Consider the following 17,923-nt stretch of genomic DNA (forward strand, 5'->3'; position numbering starts at 1 on the left):
AATAAATACGTGATATTTGCACTAAACCGTACGTTTTTTTCTGTAAAATCTACTTTCAAAAATCGCCCATCACCATTACTATTTAGTGTTTAATATGTAATGCATTACCTTTACCTAATGTGGTGGAATGTTACAAAATAAAACAGGTAACTAGACTGTCTAGACTACTTGTTAGTTACTCAAGTACAAAAGTAATGAGTTACTGAAATGACGTTACTCTTGTGTTATTCAAGTTCCATAAAAAAAAGTCTATTTTAAATCAATCTAAATATTTTATTATTTACAATCTAAATGTTTATAATCAGTTTTCACCGAAAATTGAAATTAAAAATAATCTTAATACAAAATCGTGTATTTATATTATCTATACTGGGAAAATAAATATTAAATTTTTAATATAATTAAATTTCCTGATGCAGATACGAGAGGAAAGATTAATCACCAAATGCCTCTTCATAACATCACGTTATAGTGTAAAAGATACAAAAAATATAATTTATAATGTAGCACGTTTTTCTACTTATTTACTTTTAAATAATGATAAAAATAACAAAATTACCATATCTAGCCTTACTCAAAAGTGTATCTAAGTTACTGAAACAAGTGTCGCACGTTACATCTTACATTACTACCCAACACTAATTGTCCTATTTTACTAATATGTATAACAAAATTTTGTGATCGGCCACCTAGATCCTTATGATCTAAATGGCATGAACAATATCTATAATTCTATAATATTAATAAATATAATTAATAGGGAATCTAAATAAACTACTAAACCACATAATGGCCACCAAACTCGGAATCCTGATGAAACATTGGTCAGAGCATTCAGGAGTGTTTAAAAGAAGGGCTTCATTTGAAAATGTAACATTAAGGCATATTTATTATGAAGAAGCTAGAAGGTAAGGAAAGTACATCATTTGGTAACTGTACAATAGGTATGTGAACTAAAAATATTTATTTTAGTCCACCTACGACCTACCTCCCAATAACTTATAAATAAATATATGGGAGTTATGGGACTAAACACTAAAATTATAAGTATAAAAATATTAAAATTGTAAGCCACAAAAAGTTATTTCAAAATAAAGCATGATACAGAGAACTTGGCTCTTAATTTAATAATTAAATATATTTACTCGTATTTATTTTGAAAAATAACACACTTTCTTTATAAAAGATCAACAATAAAAGAAACAATGGTGAATATACTGTAGTGACCAAAACTATCTTGTTCTTGATTCTTTGTAGGTCCATTACCCATAATTTTACTTAATACTTATTGTTTAACCTAATATGTAAAACATTAATAATTATTATTCATCTCATACATTTATAAATATAAAAATAAATTAGTAATACTCTTGTACTTTTCGTTATAAAAACAAATAAATACATTTTAAAATATAAACAAACATTGCCATTTGAAAAATCTAAGAAATCTTTGTAAACACTATTTTGTTTTCATAGAAATCCTGAAGTTTCTAGCTTTTATCCTTATTCGACTGCTGAAAGTATTATGCGAGTAGCCAGAAGATCATCTCTGCCATCTCTACCCCATTCTCTGGCTGATTTGGCTAGTATTTTTGATAAGACGTTTACATCGGTACACTTGCTGTGGTGAGATCATGTTCAAGGGTTGTTTGCATGATGTTGATGGCCAAGCAAGCATGATTTTATCATGCACCCACCTCATTATTCCAATTAGTTTTAGCTAAAAATATTGAAGAAGTCGATGTAGACGCCACTTTTAAGGTTGTGCCATCAAATATGGGAAGTCAGTTGTTAACTGTTCATTGTATGATTGAAAATTACGTATGTATAATTTTAATATTTTTGAAATTTTGTATTTTATAATCAAAATTAGCAGGTAATTCAAAAATAAGAAATTATTTAAAATATTTATTACAATTATTCTGAACTGTTATGTTGCTAATATAATAAAATTTGGAAATTAAATGTTCTAAAACTTGATTCCATTAGTTCCTGACTAATTATTTATCAATATAATTAGTAGCTACATACTACTGTTAGCTTTGTGTAAAATTATAAAATATACCATAATATGGTAACCATAAAATATTACATTATCCTTTATATAGGTACCAAGACAGTAAAACTTCATATATTTTGTGTTTAGTCTATACCTTTATTATACTGTTTTATAGAGTGTAAAACAAGAAACACCTACAACTGCCTTTTCAACTTTTTAAATACTCATCTGTTGGTCAACCTTAATCCATCTGTCATAATAATGGATTATGAAACTGTTCTTAGCGATACTCTCACATTTATTTCCGACTGCACGAATCACAGGTTGTTGGTTTCACCACAACCAAGTAAGTTCATTAATAAAGTTAAAATGAAATAAAATAATACTTACTAAAGACAAAAAAAACTTACTTAACCTAGTTTACTAATTAAAAAAAAAAAAACCATTTAAAGGCAGTTTGGCGAAATATGAGAAAAAGAAGGTTTTTAAGATTAATTGATACAAATGAATTTGCTTTTAAAACTCCTAAGGATGCTATTTGCATTACCATTGCTACCACCTAGTGATATTCAGCAAGCATTGGACATGGTAAGAATGTTTGCTGTGAATTATAGAATATCGATGGCAAGTTTATTTGATTACTATAAAAAGTAAGAATAAGTATATTTAAACTATTGGTATAATAATTAAGCGGTCATATAAGTTAATTACATATTCAATTATCACTATCAAACATTGTTTTTTCATGAAACCAATAATTTACTCAATGTACTAAAACTATAAATAAATAATAAAATGAAAAAGTTTATTATTTTGAACAATAATTAATAAATAAATGTTAATTTTTTGTTTTTTATTTGTATTAATTGTAACAGTGATAACAATTTGATCCGCTCACCTTTGTATATTTAGTATTAAGTAGATTTTTTGATCATATATTAATAAAATACACGTTGTGACAATAAAATAAAATTAGCAAATTTGGATTGTACAAAAAATATGATTCTCCATACAATATGTTTTTTAAATTTTTATACAAAAATATTTTACAAATATTTTTCTTATTATAATTTAAGATGAAAAAATTTATAACTAAATCCTTTAATAGGTAATATTTAAAAAATGTATTGAATAATATTAAATAGTCAATTATTTGTCTTGATTTTCATTAAAAATAGTCGTTGTAATGTGTGTTCTCGTACACACATTACAATGGTAGATACTACCAAATTACAGTCAAATAAGTTATAAATATTCTTTACCTATGCCAATACGTTTAATAAAAGATCAAGACCTCCATAGTATACCATTGCAATCAATGTCTTGTAGTATTCCAAACAATGGTAAAACGCAGGTTTCTTATAAGCCATAATTATATATATATATATATATATATATATATATATATATGAAACTGTAGGTATAACAATTTATTAATTAAGAGGTCAAAAATAAATTACATATTTGATCATCGCTATTATTTATTGTTTTATCATGAAACCAATCATTAATTAATTGTACTACAACTATATACAAATAAAACAATGAAAATTTATTATTTTAAACAATATAGTTTATAAATAACTGTTTGTTTGTTTTTTTAATTTGATTTAATTGTCTAAAATAATAATTTGATTTACACCAATGTAACAACCACGATTAACTGATTCAGTTTAGTACTGCCACCGCTTTGTTGATTACTTATCACTGAGATAGTAGTCTAATCTTGGTTCATGATAACTATTATTTCCCACAAAATGCTGTTATATCGATAACTGAAATCGGAAAAAAGATGCTTTAAGACCATCTTGGATTTTATGTAGACGTCAAAGACTTCGTTTTTGATTAATCGCGAACGTGCGTATTGTATTTCTATAATAACAATGTTAATCCGGTGTTCGATTACTATGCAAGATTTAAACGTTCCACAGTGGAACGTGCGGCCGCTCATATCGTATGTGATGACTAAGAAAATAAACAATAACTATTATCTGTGCGTGAAGAACATAATGTTTCCGCATGATAAATGCTTTAACTTGGCAATGTTGAATAAAATATACCATAAATTCGTTGCTGAAGGGAAGATGGGATTGGAGTTCAAAGAGCCCAAACATTTATTGTCGATAGACTCCAAAAACAAGACAGAGGTTAACATGTTGTACACTCACATTAAGGCAATTGTTGAAGGGAAAAAAGTGAACATCGCTACACGTCAGATGCCCAAGTCGATGTCTTCTACAAAAGCCGTTGTGAATCATTTTGATCTAATGGCTCTCGAGTTTGTAGCTGTTAATCGTTTTGATAACCGTGTGTTAAACATGCGACATTTGACCACACTTACGTTGGAAAAATGTGATTTGCCAACGATCCCTATAGAAATTGGTCGTTTAAAACTTAAATATCTCGACATATCAGGAAGTAAACTTCCTATCAATCAAGATACCTTCTGGAATTGGACGTCCATGACAGTAATTTGTGATACATTAATAACTTTAAAAATGGATTCGATTGGCATAAAAAGATTGCCTTTTGAAATAATGTTCCTAAAAAATCTACAAACTTTATCTGCAACCAAAAATAAACTGGTAATTTAGTAACTTTATTACTACTTATCTCTAATAATTGTCTTTTTTATAATGCACTTTTATAAACTATAATTTTCTTCTGTTATTTCATTCTCCAATGCACTGATTAACAGTAATAGTAGTTATAGGATTTTTTATATTATTTTCAAATGCATATTTTACTGTTGCATCTATCCATTCGATATCCAATAAGTATTATTACTGTAGTATACTTGGGGATCTTAATTTTTTGTGTATTGTATATGAAAAGATTATTTAAAAAAAATATTAATTTTGAGAAATGTGACTAATTTACAATAATAAGTACTCAAATACCTATTTTAAAACAATTTTTGATTTAAATCATTAATTGCAATATTATATTAACTCAACTAATGATAACATTATTATTTTATTAATAATAATAACGATATTATTTACTGTTCATATTTTTTTTTTAATTTAAATAAAATGTATTTATTTTATTTTTTCGTATTGATTAGGTTGTTGTGTTAATTTACTATTAATTTTCTTTCTCTAACATGTAGAATTTTCTTTCTATAAAACAAATCTATTATTGTTAGCAATAATACTATAGTGAATTGTGAAATATCAAACATTATCTGTGTTTGTATTTTGACGTGTTTTGACATTTCAATTTTTATACAAATTATAAGTATGTAAAATAATGCAATTTAAAAATGATGTTATATCGTATCTATATCGTATAAAAAATTAAAACATTAAAAAAAACTATTAATGTAGAACAAATAGTACTTCAACTTTAATTTTGATGGTATTGTTAATTTGATATACATAAATCAACGAACGCAAGATTAATTTTACTAAATGCTTTATTGTATATGACTAAAAAATTTAAATAACTATGTTGTTTTAATTAATGAATAATTAAAATAAAATTGTTTTAACTTCAAGTCGATATTTCCTACAATTCGTTGTGAACTTAAGATCTCAAAGCCTTGTTTGTTACCGATAATTTTTTAAGATAACCGTGTTTTACACTGCTAAATTTTTTGACGAAATGAACATTCAAGTAATTAATTCGTGGTAACAAAACCAATAGAATGATCACCTAATTTCGATATTTGGCTGTATCAAGTAACTGTAAAAAAGACACCTGTTGAAAATACTGTAACATCACTTAGTAATTTGGCTTTATAATAATTTGATGGATAATTGTATACAATTCAAGAGACAAGAATACCTCCTACACTATGGATATACTTTAATTATGGGTCGTTGTAAAGTGGTAATAATGTATACTACCAACTTACTGTAAAATAATTATAAACATTCTTTACCTAAGCAATTTTATAACTATAATTTTTTTTCTTCTGTTATTTCTTCTCCAATGCACTGATTAACAGTAGGTAGTTATAGGATTTTTTATATTATTTTCAAATGCATATTTTACTGTTGCAGCATAATCCATCCATCGATATCCATAAGTATTATTACTGTGTATACTTGGTGATCTTAATTTTTTGTGTATTGTACATGAAAAGATTATTTAAAAAAAAATATTAATTTTGAGAATTAATGTAAAAAATCTAAAAATGCATTATTCTTTATTCTCTTTATTATTAATCTAGAACTTGGAATTATATGTATTTAAAAATTAATACTATATGATGTAAAGAAAAATGATGATATGAATATGAAGTTATAAAAATTATATTATATTTAATGTAAGTGCGTTGAGACAATGAAAAAATGTTTATTATTATATCAGGAAAATCAGTTTTGAACTTTTAAATGTGACTAATTTACAATAATAAATACTCAAATACCTATTTAAAATCAAAACAATTTTTTATTTAAATCATTAATTGCAATATTATATTAACTCAACTAATGATAACATTATATTTTATTAATAATAATAACGATAATATGTACTGTTCATATTTTTTTTAAATTTAAATAAAATGTATTTATTTTATTTTTTCGTATTGATTATGTTGTTGTGTTAGTTTACTACTAATTTTCTTTCTATAAAACAAATTTTATTATGTTAGCAATAATACTATAGTGAATTGTGAAATATCAAACATTATCTGTGTTTGTATTTTGACGTGTTTTGACATTTCAATTTTTATACAAGTTATAAGTATGTAAAATAATGCAATTTAAAAATGATGAGATAATGTATGTATATCTATAAAAATTAAAACTTAAAAAAACCTTAATAAAAACAAATAATATATTCAACTTTAATTTTGATGGTAGGTTAATTTGATTTCACATTAAAACAACAACGCAAGATTAATTCTACTAAATGCACATTTGACACTTATGTTATGTTTGAGCTAGTAAAACAAAACAAATAGAGCTCCAATTTAAAAAGTTAATTAGTAATTTATAGATTTATCTGATGTTAAATACATTAATCTTCCAATATGCAAAATCAAACTTAGTATTTAAAATTAGTGTTATATGAACATTTCAAAGCACTTGCAAATGCATATAATTTCAGGCTCTTGATTTATAATTCTAAAAGACAAAAATGAATTAATCTTTTTGTTATTTATTATTATTATTATACAAAAACCATGCATTATTTATATACAAAATAAATTTAAATACTTCGTTGTTTTAATCTAATGAATAATTAAAATAAAATTGTTGTTTTTTTTCTAGTCATATTTGCCTCAATTCATTGGTGAACTTAAGAAACTCAAAGCCTTGTTTGTTGCCGACAATTTTTTAAGATACTTACCTCGTTGTTTTTCTGCTAAAATTTTTGACGAAATGAACATATCAAGTAACTTAATTCGTGGTAGAGTTAACCAATACAATGATCACCTATTTCGATATTTGGCTGTATCAAGTACTGTAAAGAAAGACAATGTTGAAAATACTGTAACATCACTTAGTCATTTGGCTTTATACAATTTGATGGATAATTGTATACCGTTCAAGAGACAAGATATACCTCGTACACTATGGATATACTTTAATTTAATGGGTCGTTGTAAAGTGTGTAATAAATGGATACTACCAGATTACTGTAAAATAAGTTATAAACATTCTTTACCTAGAGCAATGCGTTTAATAAAAGATCAAGACCTCCATAATATAGTATTGCAATTAATGTCTTGTAGTATTCCAAATAATTGTAAAAGACGGGTTTAGTATAAGCCATATATATATGAAAGTATAAGTATAACTATTTATTAAATAGGTGGTTCAATGTAAATTACATATTCTATTATCGCTATCATTCATTGTTTTATCACGAAACCAATAATTAATTAATTGTACTACAACTATAAACAATAAAAACAACGAAAAAGTTTATTATTTTGAACAATATAGTTTATAAACAAATGTATGTTTTTTTTTAATTTGATTTAATTATAACTGTCTAAAATAATAATTTGATTTATGTGGCTTTTTTATTTTATATTATTTATTTTTCTATTAACCATGGTAGATTATATGATTTTATATAATTATACATGTTGTGATATTAAAATAGTCTTTTATTGTATAAAAAGTATGATGTTTCTTATAAGATATTTTTTAGATTTTTGTACAAAAATATTTGTAAAATATTTTTCTTATTATAATTTAAGATGATAATAATTGTTATTTATATTCTTTAATAATATTAAAAAGATTAAAAATGTATTATATAATATTATATTATTGATATTTGTGCTAGTTTTGATAGAGGATAGAAAGATTTTGTGTGTAATCAAATAATGACTGTAAATATACAATGCATTTTTAATTTAAGTGTCGTGTTATACAAAATATGATAAAATCTAGTTTATTATCTTTAAATATATATAATTAAATAATATTTTAATTTGAAAAGTAAATAATTTTCATAACTAATTAAGTAGTTTTATAAAATTAGTGAAATGGTATTACTTATAGTTTGATACCTACCATTTTGCTGTATAGACCAAACTATTTATAGTTTACAAATATATATCAATTGTATTTACTTTTAAATATATTACTGTTTAATGACATATGAGATTCCTAATTATTAAAAATATTTATTTCATAAATGAGGTCATATTAAAAACTTACTTCTTGGAGTGTATTGGTTTGGTATCATAATGCAATAAAATAAATGTAATCTCTTGCACAGATGAAAATAAAAAAAGTTGGTATAATTATAAATTTATAAATTGTTTTTTTTTATACACAAGATTATATGAGAGCTTAGAGTTTAGTCAAATCTGTTAAAAACTCTTTTAATTTAAACAAAGATATTGGTTTTTGTTTTATAAACAGTTATGAGTAATACATTTGATGAATGAATTAATTATTTAAAATATGTATTTATTAAATGCTTTTTGTCTTTTGAAATACTAGACTATTCATTTTTTAATACATCAGGATATTTTGAAAATGTCAATATCAATTTTAACAAGCCTAGGCAAGTTAATAATACTAAGTTAAGTTGATAGAAAACATTTTGAAAAATTTTAAATTTATAGTCAATCTAATTTTTTTCTAACAATTAAGTTAATAGTTATTTAAAAATTTTCAATTAACTTATTAACTTAATAAGTTATTTTTTTTAAATATATATTGCCAATAATAAGTTTGAAATAATGAAATCCAGAAATAATATTAAGCCCAGAAAATTAGACAGAAGGTAGCTATATTGTAGAAATTAAATAATTTAGTAATTCATTCAAAAAAATTAACGTAATTTACTGATGTCACATCATAGTTACACAAAAAATGTAACACATTATTCAATACCTACTGTGATTTGTAAGTCTTACGTGTAGCAAGAACTCCGAACGAAAAGTTACTCGCCTACGACTCTTTTGTCTATTGACAATAATAAATAATATTAATAGCTGTTTATAAATATAAACATTTTAAATAAGTATAAGCGTAACTTGAAGTAGAAATAATTTATTTGGTTACTTATGTCAAAAATATTTTATACCTAATATATTCTTGAGAATTGTACATTTGTGGTTAATGCGTTGTACCTTCCACCGTAAGACGCTAGCCCACCTTCAAATTATAATATCAAGCGGCACTTTATTTTACCTCCATAATCGTATCGGTATAAGAAATAAGAATGGAGGGCGTAAAAATAAAACACCAATATAACAACCACGATTAACTGATTCAGTTTAGTACTGCCACCGCTTTGTTGATTACTTATCACTGAGATAGTAGTCTAATCTTGGTTCATGATAACTATTATTTCCCACGAAATGCTGTTATATCGATAACTGAAATCGGAAAAAAGATGCTTTAAGACCATCTTGGATTTTATGTAGACGTCAAAGACTTCGTTTTTGATTAATCGCGAACGTGCGTATTGTATTTCTATAATAACGATGTTAATCCGGTGTTCGATTACTATGCAAGATTTAAACGTTCCACAGTGGAACGTGCGGCCGCTCATATCGTATGTGATGACTAAGAAAATAAACAATAACTATTATCTGTGCGTGAAGAACATAATGTTTCCGCATGATAAATGCTTTAACTTGGCAATGTTGAATAAAATATACCATAAATTCGTTGCTGAAGGGAAGATGGGATTGGAGTTCAAAGAGCCCAAACATTTATTGTCGATAGACTCCAAAAACAAGACAGAGGTTAACATGTTGTACACTCACATTAAGGCAATTGTTGAAGGGAAAAAAGTGAACATCGCTACACGTCAGATGCCCAAGTCGATGTCTTCTACAAAAGCCGTTGTGAATCATTTTGATCTAATGGCTCTCGAGTTTGTAGCTGTTAATCGTTTTGATAACCGTGTGTTAAACATGCGACATTTGACCACACTTACGTTGAAAAAATGTGATTTGCCAACGATCCCTATAGAAATTGGTCGTTTAAAACTTAAATATCTCGACATATCAGGAAGTAAACTTCCTATCAATCAAGATACCTTCTGGAATTGGACGTCCATGACAGTAATTTGTGATACATTAATAACTTTAAAAATGGATTCGATTGGCATAAAAAGATTGCCTTTTGAAATAATGTTCCTAAAAAATCTACAAACTTTATCTGCAACCAAAAATAAACTGGTAATTTAGTAACTTTATTACTACTTATCTATAATAATTGTCTTTTTTATAATGCACTTTTATAAACTATAATTTTCTTCTGTTATTTCATTCTCCAATGCACTGATTAACAGTAGGTAGTTATAGGATTTTTTATATTATTTTCAAATGCATATTTTACTGTTGCATCCATCCATTCGATATCCAATAAGTATTATTACTGTAGTATACTTGGTGATCTTAATTTTTTGTGTATTGTACATGAAAAGATTATTTAAAAAAAAATATTAATTTTGAGAATTAATGTAAAAATCTAAAAATGCATTATTCTTTATTCTCTTTATTATTAATCTAGAACTTGGAATTATATGTATTTAAAAATTAATACTATATGATGTAAAGAAAAAATGATGATATGAATATGAAGTTATAAAAATTATATTTATATTTAATGTAAGTGCGGTGAGACAATGAAAAAATGTTTATTAATTATATCAGGAAAATCAGTTTTGAACTTTTAAATGTGACTAATTTACAATAATAAATACTCAAATACCTATTTAAAATCAAAACAATTTTTTATTTAAATCATTAATTGCAATATTATATTAACTCAACTAATGATAACATTATTATTTTATTAATAATAATAACGATAATATGTACTGTTCATATTTTTTTTTAAATTTAAATAAAATGTATTTATTTTATTTTTTCGTATTGATTATGTTGTTGTGTTAGTTTACTACTAATTTTCTTTCTATAAAACAAATTTATTATTGTTAGCAATAATACTATAGTGAATTGTGAAATATCAAACATTATCTGTGTTTGTATTTTGACGTGTTTTGACATTTCAATTTTTATACAAGTTATAAGTATGTAAAATAATGCAATTTAAAAATGATGAGATATATGTATGTATATCTATAAAAAATTAAAACATTAAAAAAAACCCTTAATAAAAACAAATAATATATTCAACTTTAATTTTGATGGTAGGTTAATTTGATTTCACATTAAAACAACAACGCAAGATTAATTCTACTAAATGCACATTTGACACTTATGTTATGTTTGAGCTAGTAAAACAAAACAAATAGAGCTCCAATTTAAAAAGTTAATTAGTAAATTTATAGATTTATCTGATGTTAAATACATTAATCTTCCAAATATGCAAAATCAAACTTAGTATTTAAAATTAGTGTTATATGAACATTTCAAAGCACTTGCAAATGCATATAATTTCAGGCTCTTGATTTATAATTCTAAAAAGACAAAAATGAATTAATCTTTTTGTTATTTATTATTATTATTATACAAAAACCATGCATTATTTTATATACAAAATAAATTTAAATACTTCGTTGTTTTAATCTAATGAATAATTAAAATAAAATTGTTGTTTTTTTTCTAGTCATATTTGCCTCAATTCATTGGTGAACTTAAGAAACTCAAAGCCTTGTTTGTTGCCGACAATTTTTTAAGATACTTACCTCGTTGTTTTTCTGCTAAAATTTTTGACGAAATGAACATATCAAGTAACTTAATTCGTGGTAGAGTTAACCAATACAATGATCACCTATTTCGATATTTGGCTGTATCAAGTACTGTAAAGAAAGACAATGTTGAAAATACTGTAACATCACTTAGTCATTTGGCTTTATACAATTTGATGGATAATTGTATACCGTTCAAGAGACAAGATATACCTCGTACACTATGGATATACTTTAATTTAATGGGTCGTTGTAAAGTGTGTAATAAATGGATACTACCAGATTACTGTAAAATAAGTTATAAACATTCTTTACCTAGAGCAATGCGTTTAATAAAAGATCAAGACCTCCATAATATAGTATTGCAATTAATGTCTTGTAGTATTCCAAATAATTGTAAAAGACGGGTTTAGTATAAGCCATATATATATGAAAGTATAAGTATAACTATTTATTAAATAGGTGGTTCAATGTAAATTACATATTCTATTATCGCTATCATTCATTGTTTTATCACGAAACCAATAATTAATTAATTGTACTACAACTATAAACAATAAAAACAACGAAAAAGTTTATTATTTTGAACAATATAGTTTATAAACAAATGTATGTTTTTTTTTTAATTTGATTTAATTATAACTGTCTAAAATAATAATTTGATTTATGTGGCTTTTTTATTTTATATTATTTATTTTTCTATTAACCATGGTAGATTATATGATTTTATATAATTATACATGTTGTGATATTAAAATAGTCTTTTATTGTATAAAAAGTATGATGTTTCTTATAAGATATTTTTTAGATTTTTGTACAAAAATATTTGTAAAATATTTTTCTTATTATAATTTAAGATGATAATAATTGTTATTTATATTCTTTAATAATATTAAAAAGATTAAAAATGTATTATATAATATTATATTATTGATATTTGTGCTAGTTTTGATAGAGGATAGAAAGATTTTGTGTGTAATCAAATAATGACTGTAAATATACAATGCATTTTTAATTTAAGTGTCGTGTTATACAAAATATGATAAAATCTAGTTTATTATCTTTAAATATATATAATTAAATAATATTTTAATTTGAAAAGTAAATAATTTTCATAACTAATTAAGTAGTTTTATAAAATTAGTGAAATGGTATTACTTATAGTTTGATACCTACCATTTTGCTGTATAGACCAAACTATTTATAGTTTACAAATATATATCAATTGTATTTACTTTTAAATATATTACTGTTTAATGACATATGAGATTCCTAATTATTAAAAATATTTATTTCATAAATGAGGTCATATTAAAAACTTACTTCTTGGAGTGTATTGGTTTGGTATCATAATGCAATAAAATAAATGTAATCTCTTGCACAGATGAAAATAAAAAAAGTTGGTATAATTATAAATTTATAAATTGTTTTTTTTTATACACAAGATTATATGAGAGCTTAGAGTTTAGTCAAATCTGTTAAAAACTCTTTTAATTTAAACAAAGATATTGGTTTTTGTTTTATAAACAGTTATGAGTAATACATTTGATGAATGAATTAATTATTTAAAATATGTATTTATTAAATGCTTTTTGTCTTTTGAAATACTAGACTATTCATTTTTTAATACATCAGGATATTTTGAAAATGTCAATATCAATTTTAACAAGCCTAGGCAAGTTAATAATACTAAGTTAAGTTGATAGAAAACATTTTGAAAAATTTTAAATTTATAGTCAATCTAATTTTTTTCTAACAATTAAGTTAATAGTTATTTAAAAATTTTCAATTAACTTATTAACTTAATAAGTTATTTTTTTTAAATATATATTGCCAATAATAAGTTTGAAATAATGAAATCCAGAAATAATATTAAGCCCAGAAAATTAGACAGAAGGTAGCTATATTGTAGAAATTAAATAATTTAGTAATTCATTCAAAAAAATTAACGTAATTTACTGATGTCACATCATAGTTACACAAAAAATGTAACACATTATTCAATACCTACTGTGATTTGTAAGTCTTACGTGTAGCAAGAACTCCGAACGAAAAGTTACTCGCCTACGACTCTTTTGTCTATTGACAATAATAAATAATATTAATAGCTGTTTATAAATATAAACATTTTAAATAAGTATAAGCGTAACTTGAAGTAGAAATAATTTATTTGGTTACTTATGTCAAAAATATTTTATACCTAATATATTCTTGAGAATTGTACATTTGTGGTTAATGCGTTGTACCTTCCACCGTAAGACGCTAGCCCACCTTCAAATTATAATATCAAGCGGCACTTTATTTTACCTCCATAATCGTATCGGTATAAGAAATAAGAATGGAGGGCGTAAAAATAAAACACCAATATAACAACCACGATTAACTGATTCAGTTTAGTACTGCCACCGCTTTGTTGATTACTTATCACTGAGATAGTAGTCTAATCTTGGTTCATGATAACTATTATTTCCCACGAAATGCTGTTATATCGATAACTGAAATCGGAAAAAAGATGCTTTAAGACCATCTTGGATTTTATGTAGACGTCAAAGACTTCGTTTTTGATTAATCGCGAACGTGCGTATTGTATTTCTATAATAACGATGTTAATCCGGTGTTCGATTACTATGCAAGATTTAAACGTTCCACAGTGGAACGTGCGGCCGCTCATATCGTATGTGATGACTAAGAAAATAAACAATAACTATTATCTGTGCGTGAAGAACATAATGTTTCCGCATGATAAATGCTTTAACTTGGCAATGTTGAATAAAATATACCATAAATTCGTTGCTGAAGGGAAGATGGGATTGGAGTTCAAAGAGCCCAAACATTTATTGTCGATAGACTCCAAAAACAAGACAGAGGTTAACATGTTGTACACTCACATTAAGGCAATTGTTGAAGGGAAAAAAGTGAACATCGCTACACGTCAGATGCCCAAGTCGATGTCTTCTACAAAAGCCGTTGTGAATCATTTTGATCTAATGGCTCTCGAGTTTGTAGCTGTTAATCGTTTTGATAACCGTGTGTTAAACATGCGACATTTGACCACACTTACGTTGAAAAAATGTGATTTGCCAACGATCCCTATAGAAATTGGTCGTTTAAAACTTAAATATCTCGACATATCAGGAAGTAAACTTCCTATCAATCAAGATACCTTCTGGAATTGGACGTCCATGACAGTAATTTGTGATACATTAATAACTTTAAAAATGGATTCGATTGGCATAAAAAGATTGCCTTTTGAAATAATGTTCCTAAAAAATCTACAAACTTTATCTGCAACCAAAAATAAACTGGTAATTTAGTAACTTTATTACTACTTATCTATAATAATTGTCTTTTTTATAATGCACTTTTATAAACTATAATTTTCTTCTGTTATTTCATTCTCCAATGCACTGATTAACAGTAGGTAGTTATAGGATTTTTTATATTATTTTCAAATGCATATTTTACTGTTGCATCCATCCATTCGATATCCAATAAGTATTATTACTGTAGTATACTTGGTGATCTTAATTTTTTGTGTATTGTACATGAAAAGATTATTTAAAAAAAAATATTAATTTTGAGAATTAATGTAAAAATCTAAAAATGCATTATTCTTTATTCTCTTTATTATTAATCTAGAACTTGGAATTATATGTATTTAAAAATTAATACTATATGATGTAAAGAAAAAATGATGATATGAATATGAAGTTATAAAAATTATATTTATATTTAATGTAAGTGCGGTGAGACAATGAAAAAATGTTTATTAATTATATCAGGAAAATCAGTTTTGAACTTTTAAATGTGACTAATTTACAATAATAAATACTCAAATACCTATTTAAAATCAAAACAATTTTTTATTTAAATCATTAATTGCAATATTATATTAACTCAACTAATGATAACATTATTATTTTATTAATAATAATAACGATAATATGTACTGTTCATATTTTTTTTTAAATTTAAATAAAATGTATTTATTTTATTTTTTCGTATTGATTATGTTGTTGTGTTAGTTTACTACTAATTTTCTTTCTATAAAACAAATTTATTATTGTTAGCAATAATACTATAGTGAATTGTGAAATATCAAACATTATCTGTGTTTGTATTTTGACGTGTTTTGACATTTCAATTTTTATACAAGTTATAAGTATGTAAAATAATGCAATTTAAAAATGATGAGATATATGTATGTATATCTATAAAAAATTAAAACATTAAAAAAAACCCTTAATAAAAACAAATAATATATTCAACTTTAATTTTGATGGTAGGTTAATTTGATTTCACATTAAAACAACAACGCAAGATTAATTCTACTAAATGCACATTTGACACTTATGTTATGTTTGAGCTAGTAAAACAAAACAAATAGAGCTCCAATTTAAAAAGTTAATTAGTAAATTTATAGATTTATCTGATGTTAAATACATTAATCTTCCAAATATGCAAAATCAAACTTAGTATTTAAAATTAGTGTTATATGAACATTTCAAAGCACTTGCAAATGCATATAATTTCAGGCTCTTGATTTATAATTCTAAAAAGACAAAAATGAATTAATCTTTTTGTTATTTATTATTATTATTATACAAAAACCATGCATTATTTTATATACAAAATAAATTTAAATACTTCGTTGTTTTAATCTAATGAATAATTAAAATAAAATTGTTGTTTTTTTTCTAGTCATATTTGCCTCAATTCATTGGTGAACTTAAGAAACTCAAAGCCTTGTTTGTTGCCGACAATTTTTTAAGATACTTACCTCGTTGTTTTTCTGCTAAAATTTTTGACGAAATGAACATATCAAGTAACTTAATTCGTGGTAGAGTTAACCAATACAATGATCACCTATTTCGATATTTGGCTGTATCAAGTACTGTAAAGAAAGACAATGTTGAAAATACTGTAACATCACTTAGTCATTTGGCTTTATACAATTTGATGGATAATTGTATACCGTTCAAGAGACAAGATATACCTCGTACACTATGGATATACTTTAATTTAATGGGTCGTTGTAAAGTGTGTAATAAATGGATACTACCAGATTACTGTAAAATAAGTTATAAACATTCTTTACCTAGAGCAATGCGTTTAATAAAAGATCAAGACCTCCATAATATAGTATTGCAATTAATGTCTTGTAGTATTCCAAATAATTGTAAAAGACGGGTTTAGTATAAGCCATATATATATGAAAGTATAAGTATAACTATTTATTAAATAGGTGGTTCAATGTAAATTACATATTCTATTATCGCTATCATTCATTGTTTTATCACGAAACCAATAATTAATTAATTGTACTACAACTATAAACAATAAAAACAACGAAAAAGTTTATTATTTTGAACAATATAGTTTATAAACAAATGTATGTTTTTTTTTTAATTTGATTTAATTATAACTGTCTAAAATAATAATTTGATTTATGTGGCTTTTTTATTTTATATTATTTATTTTTCTATTAACCATGGTAGATTATATGATTTTATATAATTATACATGTTGTGATATTAAAATAGTCTTTTATTGTATAAAAAGTATGATGTTTCTTATAAGATATTTTTTAGATTTTTGTACAAAAATATTTGTAAAATATTTTTCTTATTATAATTTAAGATGATAATAATTGTTATTTATATTCTTTAATAATATTAAAAAGATTAAAAATGTATTATATAATATTATATTATTGATATTTGTGCTAGTTTTGATAGAGGATAGAAAGATTTTGTGTGTAATCAAATAATGACTGTAAATATACAATGCATTTTTAATTTAAGTGTCGTGTTATACAAAATATGATAAAATCTA

The 17,923-nt window shown here is 24.4% G+C and overlaps 4 protein-coding genes across 4 annotated transcripts; all 4 read left to right on the forward strand.

Annotated features, from left to right (window-relative positions):
• The first annotated feature begins 14 nt into the window (after positions 1 to 14).
• On the forward strand, positions 15 to 1,803 carry LOC113558972. Its single transcript, XM_026964567.1, has 3 exons — positions 15 to 146; positions 761 to 908; positions 1,477 to 1,803. The coding sequence occupies exons 1-3, from the start codon at positions 128 to 130 to the stop codon at positions 1,628 to 1,630; spliced, it is 321 nt and encodes a 106-aa protein (XP_026820368.1). The 5' UTR covers positions 15 to 127; the 3' UTR covers positions 1,631 to 1,803.
• Positions 1,804 to 3,748: 1,945 nt separating this feature from the next.
• On the forward strand, positions 3,749 to 7,889 carry LOC113557328 (leucine-rich repeat-containing protein 69-like). Its single transcript, XM_026962789.2, has 2 exons — positions 3,749 to 4,584; positions 7,225 to 7,889. Exons 1-2 carry the CDS (start codon positions 3,883 to 3,885, stop codon positions 7,717 to 7,719), a joined length of 1,197 nt encoding a protein of 398 aa, XP_026818590.1. The 5' UTR covers positions 3,749 to 3,882; the 3' UTR covers positions 7,720 to 7,889.
• Positions 7,890 to 9,763: 1,874 nt separating this feature from the next.
• On the forward strand, positions 9,764 to 12,675 carry LOC113557228 (leucine-rich repeat-containing protein 69-like). Its single transcript, XM_026962618.2, has 2 exons — positions 9,764 to 10,610; positions 12,007 to 12,675. The coding sequence occupies exons 1-2, from the start codon at positions 9,909 to 9,911 to the stop codon at positions 12,499 to 12,501; spliced, it is 1,197 nt and encodes a 398-aa protein (XP_026818419.1). The 5' UTR covers positions 9,764 to 9,908; the 3' UTR covers positions 12,502 to 12,675.
• A 1,871-nt stretch (positions 12,676 to 14,546) lies between these two features.
• Positions 14,547 to 17,458, forward strand: LOC113557221 (leucine-rich repeat-containing protein 69-like). Its single transcript, XM_026962612.2, has 2 exons — positions 14,547 to 15,393; positions 16,790 to 17,458. The coding sequence occupies exons 1-2, from the start codon at positions 14,692 to 14,694 to the stop codon at positions 17,282 to 17,284; spliced, it is 1,197 nt and encodes a 398-aa protein (XP_026818413.1). The 5' UTR covers positions 14,547 to 14,691; the 3' UTR covers positions 17,285 to 17,458.
• Positions 17,459 to 17,923: the final 465 nt, after the last annotated feature.

Source organism: Rhopalosiphum maidis, chromosome 3 (genome assembly GCF_003676215.2).
Source record: "Rhopalosiphum maidis isolate BTI-1 chromosome 3, ASM367621v3, whole genome shotgun sequence".
NCBI lineage: Eukaryota > Metazoa > Arthropoda > Insecta > Hemiptera > Aphididae > Rhopalosiphum > Rhopalosiphum maidis.

Coding starts and splice junctions, on each gene's coding strand:
- LOC113557328 (XM_026962789.2), top strand. CDS start 3,883: ATGTTAATCCGGTGTTCGATTACTATGCAAGATTTAAACGTTCCACAG. Junction 4,585..7,224: donor CTGCAACCAAAAATAAACTG/GTAATTTAGTAA, acceptor TTTTTTTTCTAG/TCATATTTGCCTCAATTCAT.
- LOC113558972 (XM_026964567.1), top strand. Junction 909..1,476: donor TATTATGAAGAAGCTAGAAG/GTAAGGAAAGTA, acceptor TTGTTTTCATAG/AAATCCTGAAGTTTCTAGCT.
- LOC113557221 (XM_026962612.2), top strand. CDS start 14,692: ATGTTAATCCGGTGTTCGATTACTATGCAAGATTTAAACGTTCCACAG. Junction 15,394..16,789: donor CTGCAACCAAAAATAAACTG/GTAATTTAGTAA, acceptor TTTTTTTTCTAG/TCATATTTGCCTCAATTCAT.
- LOC113557228 (XM_026962618.2), top strand. CDS start 9,909: ATGTTAATCCGGTGTTCGATTACTATGCAAGATTTAAACGTTCCACAG. Junction 10,611..12,006: donor CTGCAACCAAAAATAAACTG/GTAATTTAGTAA, acceptor TTTTTTTTCTAG/TCATATTTGCCTCAATTCAT.